Raw genomic sequence first — 18,763 nt, 5'->3', positions numbered from 1 at the left:
AGTGGAACTGGGGGCTCAGACCCGCAGGAGGGGGGCCGCCACTCAGTGTGCGAAGGGAACAGTGGTCAGTGAGTCGCAGGCACGTGCCCCACGTGAGGAGAGTTCCGCGGGGCGTGATGACACTTTCCGCTGAGTCTGGGTGCGCGGAGCTCTGGATAGCGGCAGCAAGTGCGTTTGCTGCGAAGTGACGCCGCTGCGCTCCCCGGAGTGTGCGGGGAGGTGCGCCTCCCGACGCCGGCCTGTCGTGTTAGAGGCGGCGGCCTGGACGGCGTTGCCCGCGCCTTGCAGCTGGAGAGCTTGTAAACCCAGACTCTTTGTGAAGTCGCCGTTAACGTGGTAGACGCGTCTACAGTTCAGGGTTGTTTTTACAGTTGTGCGTTACTGCAGAGTGCGGAGAGCTGAAGGGAGGGGACGACTGGGGAATATTCCCCAAGGATGGATCTGGTGACAGTCATCCAGACTTCCCCGAGGATGCAGACATAGATGTAAAGGATGTGAGTACTTTCACGTGGGTTAAAGTGTAAGTACTTAAACTGCTAAAAATATTTAGCACTAAAATTTTGAGCTTTTTGTATCAGTCTGTCTTAATGATAGCACTTAGCGCTAAACTGCGTTACATACTCAAACCCAACATATTCGTGTTCTTTCTTTTATACAGGTAGATAAAATTTTATTAATAACGGAAGACTTAAAAAACATTGGAAATACTTTTTTCAAATCCCAGAACTGGGAGATGGCCATTAAAAAATACACAGAAGTTTTAAGGTAATAAAATATTTTTAATAAATTGCTGTAAGAACTTGAAATTGAATTAACTGAAATTCAGGAGTTTTTTCTATTTTTGGCATATTACTTGCAGAGTAACCAGGTGTATTGAAATAGTTGCATTTCTTTGGTTGCTTCCAGATTCTTATTTTGAAAAATTTCAAAACACAGAAAAGAATAGTACATGGATAGCCATGTACCTTTACCTGTGTTCACCAGTTTTTAAGTTTTGCCACACTTGTTTTTGCAGAATCATTTTGAAAGGAAGTTGCACATACCATGACACTTTACCCCTCAATATTTTAGCAAGCATTTCCTGAGAAGCCAGGACACTCTTCTACTTAGCCTTAAGACTATGACAACATCTCTCACATATCATTATGTCATCCATATTCAAAGGTCCCCAGTTGTTTCAATTTTTTTTTGTTTTGTTTTTACGCCAGTATCCATTGTATCCTTTGGTTTTATGTCTCTAAGCCTCCTCTAATCTTTAATCTCCACGTTTTTTAGTCATTTGCATTTTGTGGCGTCGAAGCCCGTTGTCTTACGGAATACCTTCTGTGTGTCTTTATTGCTTCCTCAAGATTAGTTTGAGGTTACATATTTTAGCAAGGACTTGAATAGGTGACGTGTATGTTTCCTATGATACCATGTCCTGAAGGCACATGGCAGTTCCGCCCGTTTTGAGTTTTGGCACGTGGTTAAAGTGGCGTTAGCCACGTCTCTGTTATGAAAGTACCTTTCCCCTTTGTAAATAGTAAGTCCTCTGTGAGGTGATAACTGTGAGATTGTGTGAACATCGCATTCCTAGCCTTTCATCCAGTGGTTTCAGCATCATTGAAGCCCTTTGCCTGAATCAGTTATTACACTGACGCTTGCAGAACTGCGATTTTCTCAGTCATTCTGCAGTTTCGAGCTGGCATTCTTCTGTCCCCCCCCACCCCTCCTTTTTTTAAAGTATTACTGTAGTATTTGATCAATTCAACGAATTATACTATTACCGTCGTTCTTTCTGATGCTTGAAGCCTTCCCGATTGTCCGGTGGGAGCCCCTTTCCTGTATCCCTTTGACTGTTCTGTTAGTCTGTCAGCTCTTGCTTTCTGCCACAAGATGGTCCAGACCCATCTTATATGTAACCTTGTGTCCAGATCTGAGTTTCTCCAAGGAGCCCTGATTCTTTTCAGTGGGGGACAGACTCCAGAAACCAATTTCTGGGGGCCAGGCCCTTTTCAGTAAACAGCTCGGAACTACAGTAAACTACAAGTCAGAAGCACCACCACAGGGCTCTTCACCTGTCCCCATTCCAGGCCCTGTCCCACAATGACAGCCTTGGTTCCAAACCTAATTACACTGCAAAGTGGGCGATGGAAACCTGAGCTTTACAAATAGAAGTGTTCCTACTGTATAACCTCTAGGTTTGGGGATTGTTCTTAAGTTGGCTTCTTTGAACATTTTGGGAAAGAAGTTGGAACAAGTGAAAAAAAATCTTCTAAAGGAAAGCATTTAATAAAAAGATTGTGGTCATTAAGAACGTTAATATTAGCATGTGATCTTTTATATCAGAACTGACACAGCACGTTTTGACCGAGTGGAGGAGAGCAGAGTTAAGTCTTAATGGGGCTGCTTGCTGCTTGCACCGATGTGTTCTCCAGGTATGTGGAAGGCTCGAAAGCTGCTACTGAGAACGCAGGCGGAGCAAAGCTGCAGCCCGTCGCTTTGAGCTGCCTGCTGAATATCGGCGCCTGCAAACTGAAGCTGTCCGATTGGCAGGGAGCAGTCGACAGCTGTTTGGAGGTAAGTCTGTTGATGTTACCTTTTTGAAAGAGTTGGATGATGACTTACTACTTCGAACAAAAGCAGTTTTATGTGACACTACTGTTATCTTATTGCGGAGGACCTAGTGAGACCCAGTGAAACATAATCTAAGTCACTTGATCTCTAAGTATTTTGGACCTCAGTTCTTCCTCTCAAACCATTCATTTAGCTTATAACACTATATCACTTAATTTCTCTGAAGACACTTTCTTCCTCAGCTCATTTACTCACGTAACTGTTGAGCGCCTGCTATGTGCCGGGTATAGGAAGACAGCGCCAGGAATGACTGCGACTGCGGCCGGCGAGGTTGTTAGCAGAGCGTCGTCGCTTTGCGATCTTGAGCAAGTTCCTACTTGTAGAGCCTGAATTTCCTTATACGCCAGATGGAAATACTGCCTTCCTCCTGGGATTGTCGTGAAGACCGTGTGTAATGCACGTAAAGCGTCTAGCGCGGTGTGGGGAGCAGGTTAAGCAGCTAACAGACACTTCGGTGTTTTAATTGAAAGACCCTCCCCTCGAGGAACTTTTTTGGCAGGAGAAGGAGTCAGTTTCAACGTAGGGTCGTCAGGACTTGTACAGGGACAGTGCGTGCTGTTGGGACACACAGGAAGGTCCCCTGCCTTCACGGGGACGTCCGGGAGTGCTAACCGACAAAGCCGGCAAGGTGGCAGCGTGCCTTCCTTAAATAGAGCAGTTATGACTGCCTCCTTCTTGCACAGTGTGTTTGAACAGTTTTCCAAACTAAAACATATATTTTAGAAAGACCGCCTCTAGTAATTTTTATGTATATTGCACATTAATCTAGGTCACAAAGATCAGCTATGCCCGAGCAAGTGGAAATAAAGTGAGATCCTAATTTAGTGGGGTAGGTGGAATAAGGAAATGAGAATGTATTTATTAGGAGGGAGCGTGCGACAGAGGACGAGATCCTTCTTCACTGGATCGCTTTTTGACCTTTGTGAGGCAGGTAGCATATACCCTTTTCAGCAAAATCTCAATACTGACCTTTAAAAGATGTTACTAAATACACTCTTTTTAAAATGTTTCAGAGGAGAAACCTATTAAAAGTTACTCACGCTCCTGAAAAACCCCTAGATGTCAACGAAATGAGTGTATACAGATTTTTATTCAGAATGCTTTTCTCTTATCAGCTAGGGCCCAATCGGGAGATAGCCACCGCACAGTAATTCCGACAGAGAAAGGTTACTGTCAGATACACGTAAGGGGCGGACTGGAGTAGCGAGGGGCTGGCTAGGAGAGGGAACGCTGAAGAACCTGGCACTGCAGGTGTGTACGTGTATGTGTATGTGCAGAGACGTGTGTGATGCAGCAGCAGATGCTCCCTCTGGGCTGCGTGGAGGCCCTGGGCCGAGACCCAGGCGCGTCGGGGATGGGGGCTGTGCCTCACTGCGTGCCCCGCAGCCTGGGGGAGCTCGCGGGGACCTGGAAGGGAAGTGGGTCCCTCGCCCGTGGGCACTGGGCGCCCTCTGCTGACAAAGCAGCGTGTGACCGGAGGCTCTCGGGGCCCAGCGCCCTTAACACAGAACAGTGAACGGTCGGTTTGGAGCTGACGTGCAGTAAATGGAAATCCAGCATATGTATACTTAGTACTCGGTATTTAGATAAAAATATTAATTGTATAACTTTCTGTAGGCCCTTGAAATAGATCCGGCAAATACCAAAGCACTGTACCGTAGAGCCCAAGGATGGCAAGGACTAAAAGAATACGACCAAGCATTGGTAAAGTTTTGTTTTAAATTTTACTTTATTTTATTTTATTTTTTAACATCTTTATTGGAGTATAATTGCTTTACAATCGTGTGTTAGTTTCTGCTTTACAACAAAGTGAATCAGTTACACATATACATATGTCCCCGTATCTCTTCCCTCTTGCATCTCCCTCCCTCCCACCCTCCCTATCCCACCCCTCTAGGTGGTCACAAAGCACCGAGCTGATCTCCCTGTGCTGTGCGGCTGCTTCCCACTAGCTATCTATTTTACATTTGGTAGTGTATATATGTCCATGACACTCTCTCACCCTGTCACATCTCACCCCTCCCCCTCCCCATATCCTCAAGTCCATTCTCTAGTAGGTCTGTGTCTTTATTCCCGTCTTGCCACTAGGTTCTTCATGGCCTTTTTTTTTTTTTTCCTTAGATTCCATATATATGTGTTAGCATACGGTGTTTGTTTTTCTCTTTCTGACTTACTTCACTCTGTATGGCAGTCTCTAGGTCCATCCACCTCACTACAGACAACTCAGTTTCGTTCCTTTTTATGGCTGAGTAATATTCCATTGTATATATGTGCCACATCTTCTTTATCCATTCCTCTGTTGATGGACACTTAGGTTGCTTCCATGTCCTGGCTATTGTAAATAGAGCTGCAATGAACATTCTGGTACATGACTCATTTTGAATTGTGGTTTTCTCAGGGAATATGCCCAGTAGTGGGATTGCTGGGTCATATGGTAGTTCTATTTTTAGTTTTTTAAGGAACCTCCCTACTGTTCTCCATAGTGGCTGTATCCATTTACATTCCCACCAACAGTGCAAGAGGCTTCCCTTTTCTCCACACCCTCTCCAGCATTTATTGTTTCTAGATTTTTTGATGATGGCCATTCTGACCGGTGTGAGGCGGTACCTCATTGTAGTTTTGATTTGCATTTCTCTAACGATTAATGATGTTGAGCATTCTTTCATGTGCCTGTTGCAAATCTGTATACCTTCTTTGGAGAAATGTCTATTTAGGTCTTCTGCCCATTTTTGGATTGCATTGTTTGTTTTTTTTAATATTGAGCTGCATGAGCTGCTTGTAAATTCTGGAGATTAATCCTTTGTCAGTTGCTTCATTTGCAAATATTTTTCTCCCATTCTGAGGTTTGTCTTTTGGCCTTGTTTATGGTTTCCTTTGCTGTGCAAAAGCTTTTAAGTTTCCTTAGGTCCCATTTGTTTATTTTTGCTTTTATTTCCATTTCTCTAGGAGGTGGGTCAAAAAGAATCTTGCTGTGATTTATGTTATAGAGTGTTCTGCCTATGTTTTCCTCTAAGAGTTTGATGTTGTCTGGCCTTACATTTAGGTCTTTAATCCATTTTGAGTTTATTTTTGTGTATGGTGTTAGGGAGTGTTCTAATTTCATTCTTTTACATGTAGCTATCCAGGTTTCCCAGCACCACTTATTGAAGAGGCTGTCTTTTCTCCACTGTATATTCTTGCCTCCTTTATCAAAGATAAGGTGACCATATGTGCATGGGTTTATCTCTGGGCTTTCTATCCTGTTCCATTGATCTATATTTCTGTTTCTGTGCCAGTACCATACTGTCTTGATTACTGTAGCTTTGTACTATAGTCTGAAGTCAGGGAGCCTGATTTCTCCAGCTCCATTTTTCTTTCTCAAGATTGCTTTGGCTATTCGGGGTCTTTTGTGTTTCCATACAAATTGTGAAATTTTTTGTTCTAGTTCTGTGAAAAATGCCAGTGGTAGTTTGATAGGGATTGCATTGAATCTGTAGATTGCTTTGGGTAGTAGAGTCATTTTCACAATGTTGATTTTTCCAATCCAAGAACATGGTATATATCTCTCCATCTGTTTGTATCATCTTTAGTTTCTTTCATCAGTGTCTTACAATTTCCTGCATACATGCGGTCTTTTGTCTCCTTAGGTAGATTTGTTCCTAGATATTTTATTCTTTTTGTTGCAGTGGTAAATGGGAGTGTTTCCTTAATTTCTCTTTCAGATTTTTCATCATTAGTGTATAGGAATGCAAGACACCTCTGTGCATTAATTTTGTATCCTGCTACTTTACCAGATTCATTGATTAGTTCTAGTAGTTTTCTGGTAGCATCTTTAGGATTCTCTATGTATAGTATCATGCCATCTGCAAATAGTGACAGCTTTACTTCTTTTCCAGTTTGGATTCCTATTATTTCTTTTTCTTCTCTGATTGCTGTGGCTAAAACTTCCAAAACTATGTTGAATAATAGTGGTGAGAGTGGGCAACCTTGTCTTGCTCCTGATCTCAGTGGAAATGGTTTCAGTTTTTCACCATTGAGGACAATGTTGGCTGTGGGTTTGTCATATATGGCCTTTACTATGTTGAGGAAGGTTCCCTCTATGCCTACTTTCTGGAGGGTTTTTATCATAAATGGGTGTTTAATTTTTTTTTTTTTTTTAAATGAACTCCCTTTATTTATTTATTTATTTTATTTATTTATGGCTGTGTTGGGTCTTCGTTTCTGTGCGAGGGCTTTCTCTAGTTGCGGCGAGCGGGGGCCACTTTTCATCGCGGTGCACGGGCCTCTCACTATCGCGGCCTCTCTTGTTGCGGAGCACAGGCTCCAGATGCGCAGGCTCAGTAATTGTGGCTCACGGGCCCAGTTGCTCCGCGGCATGTGGGATCTTCCCAGGTCAGGGCTCGAACCCGTGTCCCCTGCATTGGCAGGCAGATTCTCAACCACTGCGCCACCAGGGAAACCCGGGTGTTTAATTTTGTCGAGAGTTTTCTCTGCATCTATTGAGATGATCATATGCTTTTTCTCCTTGAATTTGTTAATATGGTGTATCACATTGATTGATTTGCATATATTGAAGAATCCTTCCATCCCTGGGATAAACCCCACTTGATCATAGTGTATGATCCTTTTAATGTGCTGTTGGATTCTGTTTGCTACTGTTTTGTTGAGGATTTTTGCATCTGTGTTCATCAGTGATATTGGCCTGTAGTTTTCTTTCTTTGTGACATCTTTGTCTGGTTTTGGTATCAGGGTGATGGTGGCCTCGCAGAATGAGTTTGGGAGTGTTCCTCCCTCTGCTATATTTTGGAAGGTTTTGAGAAGGACAGGTGTTAGCTCTTCTCTAAATGTTTCATAGAATTCGCCTGGGAAGCCATCTGGTCCTGGGCTTTTGTTTGTTGGAAGATTTTTAATCACAGTTTCAATTTCAGTGCTTGTGATTGGTCTGTAGATATTTTCTGTTTCTTCCTGGTTCGGTCTCGGAAGGTTGTGCATTTCTAAGAATTTGTCCATTTCTTCCAGGTTGTCCATTTTATTGGCATACACTTGCTTGTAGTAATCTCTCATGATCCTTTGTATTTCTGCAGTGTCAGTTGTTACTTCTTATTTTTCATTTCTAATTCTATTGATTTGAGTCTTCTCCCTTTTTTTTTTCTTTTGATAAGTCTGGCTAATGGTTTATCAATTTTCTTTTCTCAAAGAATCAACTTTTAGTTTTATTGATCTTGGCTATCGTTTCCTCCATTTCTTTTTCATCTATTTCCTATCTGATCTTTATGATTTCTTTCCTAATGCTAACTTTGGGGTTTTTTTGTTTTTCTTTCTCTAATTGCTGTACGTGTAAGGTTAGGTTGTTTATTTGAGGTGTTTCTTGTCTCTTGAGGTAGGTTTGTATTGCTATAAACTTCCCTCTTAGAACTGCTTTTGCTGCCTCCTATAGGTTTTGGATCGTCATGTTTTCATTGTCGTTTGTTTCTAGGTATTTTTTGATTTCCTCTTTGATTTCTTCAGTGATCTCTTGGTTATTTAGTAGCATATTGTTTAGCCTCCATATGTTTGTATTTCTTACAGATTTTTTTCCTGTAATTGATATCTAGTCTCATAGCGTTATGGTTGGAAAAGATACTTGATATGATTTCAGTTTTCTTAAATTTACCAAGGCTTGATTTGTGACCCAAGATGTGATCTATTCTGGAGAATGTTCCATGAGCACTTGAGAAGAACGTGTATTCTGTTGTTTTTGGGTGGAATGTCCTATAAATATCAATTAAGTCCATCTTGTTTCATGTATCATTTAAAGCTTGTGTTTCCTTATTTATTTTCATTTTGGATGATATGTCCATTGGTGAAAGTGGGGCGTTAAAGTCCCCTACTATGATTGTGTTACTGTCGATTTCCCCTTTTATGGCTGTTAGTATTTGCCTTATGTATTGAGGTGCTCCTATGTTGGGTGCATAAATATTTACAATTGTTATATCTTCTTCTTGGATTGATCCCTTGATGAGTATGTAGTGTCCTTCTTTGTCTCTTGTAATATTCTTTGTTTTAAAGTCTATTTTGTCTTATATGAGAATTGCTACTCCAGCTTTCTTTTGATTTCCATTTGCATGGAGTATCTTTTTCCATCCCCTCACTTTCAGTCTGTATGTGTCCCTAGGTCTGACGTGGGTCTCTTGTAGACAGCATATATACGGGTCTTGTTTTTCTATCCATTCAGCCAGTCTGTGTCTTTTGGTTGGAGCATTTAATCCATTTACATTTAAGGTAATTATCGATATGTATGTTCCTATTACCATTTTCTTAATTGTTTTGGGTTTATTATTGTAGATCTTTTCCTTCTCCTGTATTTCCTGCCTAGAGAAGTTCCTTTAGCATTTGTTGTAAAGCTGGTTTGGTGGTGCTGAATTCTCTTAGCTTTTGCTTGTGCGTAAATGTTTTAATTTCTCCATCGAATCTGAATGAGATCCTTACTGGTTAGCGTAATCTTGGTTGTAGGTTTTTCTCCTTCATCATTTTAAATATGTCCTGCCACTCCCTTCTGACTAGCAGAGTTTCTGCTGAAAGATCAGCTGTTAACCTTATGGGGATCCCCTTGTGTGTTATTTGTTGTTTTTCCCTTGCTGCTTTTAATATTTGTTCTTTTTATTTAATTTTTGATAGTTTGATTAATATGTGTCTTGGCGTGTTTCTCCTTGGATATGTCCTGTATGGGACTCTCTGTGCTTCCTGGACTTGATTAACTATTTCCTTTCCCATATTAGGGAAGTTTTCAACTATAATCTCTTTAAATATTTTCTCAGTCCCTTGCTTTTTCTCTTCTTCTTCTGGGACCCCTATAATGCGAATGTTGGTGCATTTAATGTTGTCCCAGAGGTCTCCGAGACTGTCCTCAATTCTTTTCATTCTTTTTTTATTCTGCTCTGCGGTAGTTATTTCCAGTATTTTATCTTCCAGGTCACTTACCCGTTCTTCTGCCTCAGTTATTCTGCTATTGATCCCTTCTAGAGAATTAATTTCATTTATTGTGTGGTTCATCACTGTTTGCTCTTTAGTTCTTCTAGGTCCTTGTTAAACATTTCTTGTATTTTCTCCATTCTGTTTCCAAGATTTTGGACCATCTTTACTATCATTATTCTGAATTCTATTTCAGGTAGACTGCCTATTTCCTCTTCATTTGTTTGGTCTGCTGGGTTTTTACCTCGCCCCTTCATCTGCTGTGTGTTTCTTGGTTTTTTTCATTTTGCTTCACTTACTGTGTTTTCGGTCTCCTTTCGCAGGCTACAGGTTTGTAGTTGCCATTGTTTTTGGTATCTGTCCCCAGTGGCTAAGGTTGGTTCAGTGGGTTGTGTAGGCTTCCTGGTGGAGGGGACTAGTGCCTGTGCTCTGGTGGATGAGGCTGGATCTTGTCTTTCTGGTGGGCACGTCCACGTCTGGTGGTGTGTTTTGGGGTGTTTGTGGCCTTATTATAATTTCAGGCAGCCTCTCTGCTAATGGGTGTGGTTTTGTTCCTGTCTTGCTAGTTGTTTGGCATAGGGTGTGCAGCACTGTAGCTTGCTGGTCGTTGAGTGGAGCTGGGTCTTGGCGTTGAGATGGAGATCTCTGGGAGATTTTTGGTTTGATATTACGTGGAGCTGGGAGGTTTCTTGTGGACCAGTGTCCTGAACTTGGCTCTCCCACCTCAGAGGCACAGCCCTGACGCCTGGCTGGAGCACCAAGAGCCTGTTATCCACACGGCTCAGAATAAAAGGGAGAAAAAAAAAGAAAGAAAGAAAGAAAAGGTAAAATAAAATAAAATAAAGTAAAATAAAATAAAATAAAGTTATTAGAATAAAAAATAGAAAATATTAAGAAAAAAATTTTTGTAAGTAATAATAATAAAAAAAAACGGACAGACAGAACCCTAGGACAAATGGTAAAAGCAAAGCTATACAGAGAAAATCACACACAGAAGCCTACACATACACACTCAGAAAAAGAGAAAAAGGGGAAAAAAAATATATATCTTTGCTTGCAAAGTCCACCTCCTCAATTTGGGATGATTTGTTGTCTGTTCAGGTATTCCACAGATGCAGGCACATCAAGTTGTTTGTGGAGATTTAATCCGTTGCTCCTGAGGCTGCTGGGAGAGGTTTCCCTTTCTCTTCTCTGTTCTCACAGCTCCCGGGGTTCAGCTTTGGATGTGGACCCGCCTCTGCGTGTAGGTCGCCTGAGGGCGTCTGTTCCCCGCCCAGACAGGACGGGGTTAAAGGAGCAGCTGCTTCGGGGGCTCTGGCTCACTCAGGCGGGGGGAGGGAGCCGTACGGAGGAGGCGGGGCGAGCCTGCGGCGTCAGAGGCGTCGTGACGTTGCAGCAGCCCGAGGTGCGCCGTGCGTCCTCCCGGGGAAGTTGTCCCCGGATCACGGGAGCCTGGCCGTGGCGGGCTGCACAGGCTCCCGGGAGGGGCGGTGTGGAGAGTGACCTGTGCTCGCACACAGGCTTCTTGGTGGCGGCAGCAGCAGCCTTAGCGTCTCATGCCCGTCTCTGGGGTCCGCGCTGATAGCCGCGGCTCGCACCCGCCTCTGGAGCTCGTTTAGGCGGCGCTCTGAATCCCCTCTCCTCGCGCACCAGGAAACAAAGAGGTAAGAAAAAGTCTCTTGCCTCTTCGGCAGCTGCAGACCTTTTCCCAGACTCCCTCCCGGCTAGCTGTGGTGCACTAGCCCCTTCAGGCTGTGTTCACGCCGCCAACCCCAGTCCTCTCCCTGCGATCCGACCGCAGCCAGAGCCTCAGCTCCCAGCCCCGCCCGCCCCGGCGGGGGAGCAGACAAGCCTCTCAGGCTGGTGAGTGCTGCTCGGCACCGATCCTCCGTGCGGGAATCTCTCCGCTTTGCCCTCCGCACCCCTGTGGCTGCGCTCTCCTCCGTGGCTCCGAAGCTCCCCCCTCCGCCACCCGCAGTCTCCGCCCGCGAAGGGGCTCCTGGTGTGTGGACACCTTTCCTCCTTCACGGCTCCCTCCCTTTGGTGCGGGCCCCGTCCCTATTCTTTTGTCTCTGTTTTTTCTTTTTTCTTTTGCCCTCCCCAGGTACGTGGGGAGTTTCTTGCCTCTTGGGAGGTCTGAGGTCTTCTGCCAGCGTTCAGTGGGTTTTCTGTAGGAGCAGTTCCACGTGTAGATGTATTTCTGATGTATTTGTGGCGAGGAAGGTGATCTCTGCGTCTTACGCTTCCGTCATCTTGAAGCTCCTCTCTGTTTTAAATTTTAATTAAAAGAAAAACCACTTTCATAACTCATAACCTAATATTTCTTTAAATGTTTTTTTTTCCAATTAAAGGCTGATCTTAAGAAAGCTCAGGAGATAGCACCAGAGGATAAAGGTAAGTTGGCAGTTTCTATAGTGGAAGTTCATTCTGTCCCTTAAGAATTTATCCTCATGAACCAGCATACCCTTTGCCACGTAGAGGTTGATTTGTCCAGCAGATACTGCAGCACGCCTGCTACAGGCCAGGCTCCAGTCATGCTGCAGAAAGCACACGTCAGGGTCCCTGCCTTCAGCTTACACTCCAGCCGCTTTCCACGTGTCTGAAGACTGTTTGCTCTGCTGTCCTGTAATTCTAGATGGAAGAGCAGCATTAGAAGACACAGTATTTAGGGCGAATTTAGTGTTTGGGACCATTTCTTAAGCTGAACGTGGCCATGACCTAAGTATTCTAGCTACTGAATATGTTTTAGGAAAGTTTTGGAAAGCTGTGACAAAAATAAGCCTGTTTTTCAAATAAACCAAGTACATATGGTGATTCTAGGTCTAGATTTGGAAATAGGTCTTTGGGGAGGCACTTCAGTGGGGTCCCCTCTGATGGAAGGGAGAAGGCGCATCTGCGTGTGATTCAGTTAGTTTTCTCGGCGGACAGTCTCCTGAAATTGTGCTTTGTGGTTCTTATGTTTGTGTGGCCACTTTCTCCAAATAAATACTCTGTTAATAGGGCTCGGTTACTCTTTGAAGAGTTTTATCATTTTTTATCATACTGAAGCATCAGTTTGCTGGTCAGCCTAATTTTTTGGATGTTTTGAGAAATAACTCATATTACATATTTATTTTGCAGCTATCCAGGCGGAATTGCGCAAAGTCAAGCAAAAGATAAAGGCACAGAAAGATAAAGAGAAGGCAGCTTATGCAAAAATGTTTGCTTAATAAGGAATTCAGTTTTGCTTAAGTATGCATTGATTGTATAAAGCGAGTAAGACAATTGAAGGGTCTTGTCTAGTATGTGTGATCCCTAATGTGTTCCCTCTGAGACTTCAGTTCCCATTGTTTGCAGTCTAGGAATACAGGTAGGGATTCACTCTTAATAGACCAGTATTACAAAATATGGTGAAGTTGAACTCATTTTAAATGGCTCTCTGCATTACAGAGGATAATGGTGTCCACTGTATTTTAAACTCCTAGACACATCTTGTTTGAATAAACAGATGAAAACTTAAGTATGTGTGTTGTTTTTCTCAGTTCTTTGATGCATCTCTCTGTGACGTGTGTGCACGGCTGGCAGACGTCTCTAAAGGGTCAGGTAGACGTTACAGTCTGTCACAGCTACTCAGTTCTGCACTTGCAGCTCAGAAGCCCCCGTCGACAGTGTGTAAACCAGGAGGCACTGCTATGTTCCAGTAAAACTGCGTAAGAAGAGTGGTGGGCCGGACGCCAACCTCTGGTCTAGGAGATACCCTTCACCAGAAGTGCTGAGCCTGATGAGTCAAATGTACACTGGAGGCCAGCAGTGCCAGTAGTGTTCCGAATCTCACAAGACTTGGAGAGAGAAGGAGATGCTGCATCACTTATAACATTTTATTTAAGAGAGAGGTTCATAATTTTTTATGGGACAGTTTTAGGTACAGTATAAAATTATTTCACTGATAATTATTTTATGAACATTCTGATCAAAAATATATTTAAGCTTTTTTGACACCTGTGAACTTCCAAACATTTGAAGTTAACTTGCCGTCCGTTTTAGAGAGACTGGCGCAGGTGAAGCCGGCTGCAGTTTACATTCCGTTGTATGCTGGGCCTCCACCACCTTCGGGCACCACCCAGTTAATATTCTGACTTGGATCCTTAATATCACATGTTTTACAGTGCACACAGTTCTGAGCATTTATCTGTAGCCGAAATCCATCACCTTGTTCCAAGGGTACAAATTCATAAACTCCTGTAAGGAAACACAGGCAACTCCGTGCAGTAGCTGCCTTTAAAGCAGAGGCTAAAGTCCTGGAGAAATTAGCCACAGAAACCCTCCGGGTTTGTGGACTGAATGTTTACCCACAGAATATCACAGAGGTCTGGGTGTGTGCATCTGCTGCTGTATACATTAACAATGACAGAAGCAGAAGGTACAGCAGCATGTGGTTGAGTTGGCGTCACCAACAAGGGAACTCGAGGTTGAGCAGTTTTTGGGCGTGATGTTACATATGGACGTACTTCAGAGACCCAGACGCCGCAATAAAGTGAATTATCACCATAGAGCAAGTCATGTGAATTTTTTGGTTGCCAGTGCATATGTAACAGTTATATTTACGCTACTTTGCAGTCTGTGAAGCATGCAATAACAGCATTATGTCTAAAAAACAATGTACATGCCTTACTTAAAATACACTTCATTGCTAAAAATGCTATCTGAGCCTTCAGCGAGTCACAGTACTAACGTCAGAGATCACTGAGCACAATATCAAATATAATAATGAGAAAGTTTGAAATTTTGCAAGAATTACCACATGTGACACATGGAGTGAGCAAATGTTGGAAGAATGGCGCCAGTAGGCTTCTTCAACGCGGGGTTGCCAGGGACCTTTGATTTGCAAAAAAAGCAGTATCTCCCAGGTGCAATAAAATGAGATCTGCCCGTATACATGTGCGCCACGACTGCACAGACAAATTAGGTCAGCCCTTACCCTCAGCTTACAACCCAGCGGGATGACAGAGATGGTTAAAAGATAAAGTCACGAGACGGTCCAGGCCCCTCCCTCACAGAGCGAATGTTCTAGGTCCTGTCCAGAATGTCTGATTTTCACACAGCTGGATGCCGTTCTACCAGCACTCGAGACCCAGTTCCTACTGTAATTCTAGGTGAAAGCTCAGCACTGGAAGATACAGTATCCGTGATGGATTTAAAGTCCGGGACCATTTCCCTGAGCTGCATGTGGCCAAAATCTAGTATTCTAGGCTGTGTACACATATATAATGTATATGTGTGTGTGTACGTGAGCATACGTATATACAGACAGGAGCAGCCGTGACAGAAATGATTTTTTTTTAAGTCACGTGAACATGGAAAGAGGTGTTTGGTGCTTTTCCCCGTAACCCTTAACCTTGCGCTGAGGGTAAACAGAGAAAGGTTGCTTTTGAGAAATGCCATCTGAATTAGGCTTAACGAGAAATCCCTACTGCCCTAGCATTAGAGTAGAAACATAAGAAGAATGAGTTTCCGAAAGGAAGCTGGAGATGGGAGTCATTTACAATTTCAGAGTGGAAAGCAATACAAGGAGAAATTTCTTTAAAAAAACGGAAGCCTATTTCTAACGTGTTTCAAGCATATCCTCCTATTGACGTTTCAGCAGTGGATGGAAACGCGCATACTGACCTGCAGGGCAGAACCGCTGCTCGGGCCCGTCGTATATGGTCAGGTTTCTGTTTACAGGTACACTGTCATCTTTCAAGGTCAGATGTGCCGGCTGGTCATGTTCATGGTTGGTGCCACTCAGAGCCACGGATGACAGAAGGTCAAAACTGATCTGCCCATCTGGTTTTGGATACTCAATAGGTGTGCAGTCCTTGGCTGGCTTGAGCTGATCGGAGTCAGAACCTTCCCAAGTTTTGAGGAAGGTTTTTAGTAAAAATGTATCTAATTCTAAAGTACTTCCTTAGACATTTTAATAAAAGCCTGTAAATATTATACTGAAGAATTAAGACTTTAGCCCTCTTTCAACAATGATACCCTGTTCTCCTAAAGATACTGAATTCATCATTTCTCTAAGAAAGCAAGTTTAAAACAGTGAAGTGTAAAAGGTCACCTTTTCCCCTACTTACTGGATCCCGTTTCCTAAGGACTAACGTTCATACTCAGGCCGGAATTACCTTTATGTTTTAGGGTCCAGGGCTCCATCCCTCTGAATATCCAGTAGAAGATTCCAGTGTAAATCATCCCTCCGTACACACCCAGGACGCCGTGGCAGGACGGTCTGACGTTCCTGATGGCATATAGCTCTTTCCACACCCATGATTTCTTCAAATTGTCCTCATACTCGGTTACATCAAGTCCTTTTTATGAAGAACATGAAATGTTAAGTGAAATTGCCTCAAGGAGTATAAAACACTTAATCGTCAAGGTGCTTTGCTACTGAAGTAACAGATGACTTTTACATAGTTATAAAAAGCAGGTGGTCATATGAGACCACACTTGAAGAACGTTTTATGTATAACTGCTGACATCTTCCAAAAAGATACCCATTTGATAGGTTGTTAATAGGCAGTAAGGCCATACTGGTAGCATGGAAAATTAGTTTCAAAATTCAGTGAACCTGAAAAGGAAGCTAAGAGAGTTTATGCTACCTATGGAGCTGATCACTGAAACACTTCTACCTGTTACGGGCTGAACCGTGACCGCCCAGAAAGGTATTCTGAAGTCCTGATCCCTAGTTGTCTCAGAATTGGTCAGAAGAGGGTCGCTGCCGGTATAGCGAGTTAAGATGAGGGCATGCTGGAGCGGCCTGGACCCTTGGTCCAGTGACTGGCGTCCTGTAAGGATGCCACGTGGACACAGAAGACAAGGCAGGGGCTGGCAGCGCTCTGCCAGGAGCCCGGGGCCCCCGGAAGCTGGAGACTTGGACACAGCTGTGAGGTGCTCGCCTGCGGAACTCCGAATACCTTCCCGGTTAAAGCTGCCCAGTTCGTGGTGCTCGGTTGTGGCGGCCCTAGGAGGTGGCAGCACCTAGAGCTTGGGGCCCTGCACTTGATCTCTACCAGGACGTCTTGGTTCCCGTGACCTCCCTCCTCCTGGTGCCGGTGACCTGCCTGCTCCGGCCCGACATGCGCCGGGACGCGGGCTCGGCGAGGAGCTCCGAGGCACCGGCCCTGCCTCTTCTGGCCCCCGAGGTCCCTCCTGCTCCCCCGCAGGCCCCCGTCTCCGAGCACACCTGAAGGTACAGGCTACCTGGAGGAGCGCGTCACCCGACCCTAAGGCACACGGCTTGTCCGTCGGGTATCTGCGGGCTTGCTGCTGGGGCTTGTGGCCACAGGGAGCGAAGGCCCTGCTCCGGAGGAGTGCTCCGCCCGAGGCGGCGCGGTTGACCGGCGAGCACGTTAGACGGTGAGCCGGGCGGAAGGCGGAGCACACCGGGGAGGCAGCAGCGCGGGCAGCGGGGCCGGCAGAGTGCCGTGCGCCTGTGTGCGCGCGCGCGCGGTGCCGATTCACCGGCGAGGTCCACGCGAGGCCCCCGGAGAGCGAGCCGAGCCGAGGTGCGGGGAGCTCAGGGCCGGCCGCCAGCCGGCGGCCCCTGGGACCCAGGAAGCGCGTCCGCGACGGAGGGTGACGGGGGTGGAGGCCGAGGCGCGTCCGCTGCCTGCCCTGCAGTGAAGGTCGGGGGGCGCCCGCGAGGGCCCGCCTGGGCCTGTGCGATGCGAGGCGGGACCCTCACGTGGAACTTGTCTCCAGGGGGCGGGACACCTCGGGCCGCTCTGCCTGCCATTCCTGAGACGGCACGTGACGGCCGTCAAACCCTCCCTGACGGCGCGCAGGCTGCCGTGCGCTTGGCCCAGCCGGCATCTCGGCGCTGTGTGCAGAGCGACAGTCACACGAGGTATCTTTCGATGCCCGACACAGTCAACGTACCAGACCGCCGAGACTCCTAACTCTATCCACTGTCGTCCTCTGTCTGTACGCCGAGTGTGTGTTTACACAGCTTCTTTCTAAACGTCCCCGTGGAGAACCTGAGAATAAGTGGAAGTGCTTACCTATCGTCTTTGATTGGAGAGTCTCACTCGTTAGTTGATTAAAGATAGATTCTGCTGCCAAAATCCCACTTTTCATTGCTGTGTGGGTCCCTTTGATCTTGGGAACATTCATGAAACCAGGGCTACAACCAATTAGTAAGCCCCCAGGAAAGGTGAGTTTTGGTATAGACTGAGGAGAGAAACAGTCAAGGTGCATCTGTTAGTTCAAATTAAACAAACAGAACCGAATACACCAAATTACAGCCTCTTTGAAAGCTGTAGGGAAAAACCGAAAAAAAAAAAAAAATTTACACGAAAATGAATACGAGTGAAGAGAGAAATCAGAGCCAGGGCAGTTTTTCTCCTCCTCTAAAAACGAGGATCAGAACTATTGCTCTTTTTCTGTTAAGACTTTTTCCACCTCCCTCCCCATGACTTCCCTACATGAGACAGATGTTAAGACCAGAGCATTAACATTTAAATAAGATGTTTTTATTTATACATATCTATGTCATAATTAAAAATACTCTCTGAACCTGAACGACTGTTATCTAAATTGTGACCTGCTTTTACACGCATTGTGGGTAACACATGATTTACAAAGGATGTTATCTTAACTCTTCATACCTCCTTGTTTTACCTTGATGTCCAGGGAGGGAAACCTAGGTTCTAATCATGGCATCACCACAATTAGCCACTACCTTAAATAATATATTTTAATTAACCTAAGAACAAACTGAATTTCCAAAATAAACTTTAAGATGGTTGTTTGGGCCTCAGTATATACTTCTGACGGAAAACAACGTACTAAAGGGTGGGTGACGGTTTTGGTTTAGCCCCACGATGCAGCAGCTAAGTTACAGACTGCCCCCCTCAGGAGACGGTACCGTCACCTACGGAGTGGAAAGGAGACGGCACCGTCACCTACGGAGTGGAAAGGAGACGGCACCGTCACCTGCGGAGTGGAAAGGAGACGGCACCGTCACCTGCGGAGTGGAAAGGAGACGGTACCGTCATCTGCGGAGTGGAAAGGAGACGGTACCGTCATCTGCGGAGTGGAAAGGAAGGAAAGAGAGCCGTGGAGTTGCTCTTTCCTCCTGGAGGCTCCCTACAGTAGCCACGGGTCTTTGTTGAGAAAGTGGTGGGTGGTGACAGTCTGGCCGATGGGCTGAGAGGGACCCTAAGGAGAGGAGGTCAACGGGGAGCCCGCCACCGTCAGCCGC

General features: G+C 45.0%; 2 protein-coding genes across 6 annotated transcripts in view; one reads left to right on the top strand and one right to left on the bottom strand.

Annotated features, from left to right (window-relative positions):
- PPID (peptidylprolyl isomerase D) overlaps positions 1–13,045 on the top strand; it is a 29,865-nt gene extending 16,820 nt beyond the window's left edge. For 3 of the 4 annotated variants that reach the window (XM_036853288.1, XM_036853290.1, XM_036853289.1), the window contains 6 exons: positions 372–494; positions 659–765; positions 2,418–2,559; positions 4,234–4,320; positions 11,898–11,940; positions 12,667–13,045. In XM_036853288.1, the coding sequence (XP_036709183.1) occupies positions 372–494; positions 659–765; positions 2,418–2,559; positions 4,234–4,320; positions 11,898–11,940; positions 12,667–12,755 (591 nt within the window). In that variant the 3' untranslated portion in view covers positions 12,756–13,045. The remainder of the gene's footprint in view (positions 1–371; positions 495–658; positions 766–2,417; positions 2,560–4,233; positions 4,321–11,897; positions 11,941–12,666) is intronic. The other variant, XM_036853291.1, reaches the window with a different exon arrangement.
- A 337-nt stretch (positions 13,046–13,382) lies between these two features.
- Positions 13,383–18,763, bottom strand: part of ETFDH (electron transfer flavoprotein dehydrogenase) — a 37,362-nt gene continuing 31,981 nt past the window's right edge. For both annotated transcript variants that reach the window (XM_036853283.1, XM_036853284.1), the window contains exons 10-13: positions 17,562–17,730; positions 15,687–15,869; positions 15,193–15,414; positions 13,383–13,764 (exon numbers count right to left, since the gene is read on the bottom strand). In XM_036853283.1, coding sequence (XP_036709178.1) covers positions 13,601–13,764; positions 15,193–15,414; positions 15,687–15,869; positions 17,562–17,730 — 738 coding nt within the window. In that variant the 3' untranslated portion in view covers positions 13,383–13,600. The remainder of the gene's footprint in view (positions 13,765–15,192; positions 15,415–15,686; positions 15,870–17,561; positions 17,731–18,763) is intronic.

The sequence above is a fragment of the Balaenoptera musculus genome, chromosome 5, assembly GCF_009873245.2.
Source record: "Balaenoptera musculus isolate JJ_BM4_2016_0621 chromosome 5, mBalMus1.pri.v3, whole genome shotgun sequence".
In the NCBI taxonomy this organism is placed as follows: domain Eukaryota; kingdom Metazoa; phylum Chordata; class Mammalia; order Artiodactyla; family Balaenopteridae; genus Balaenoptera; species Balaenoptera musculus.
The sequence above is the reverse complement of the archived record's forward strand: the minus strand, read 5'-3'. Positions and strand labels throughout refer to the sequence as shown.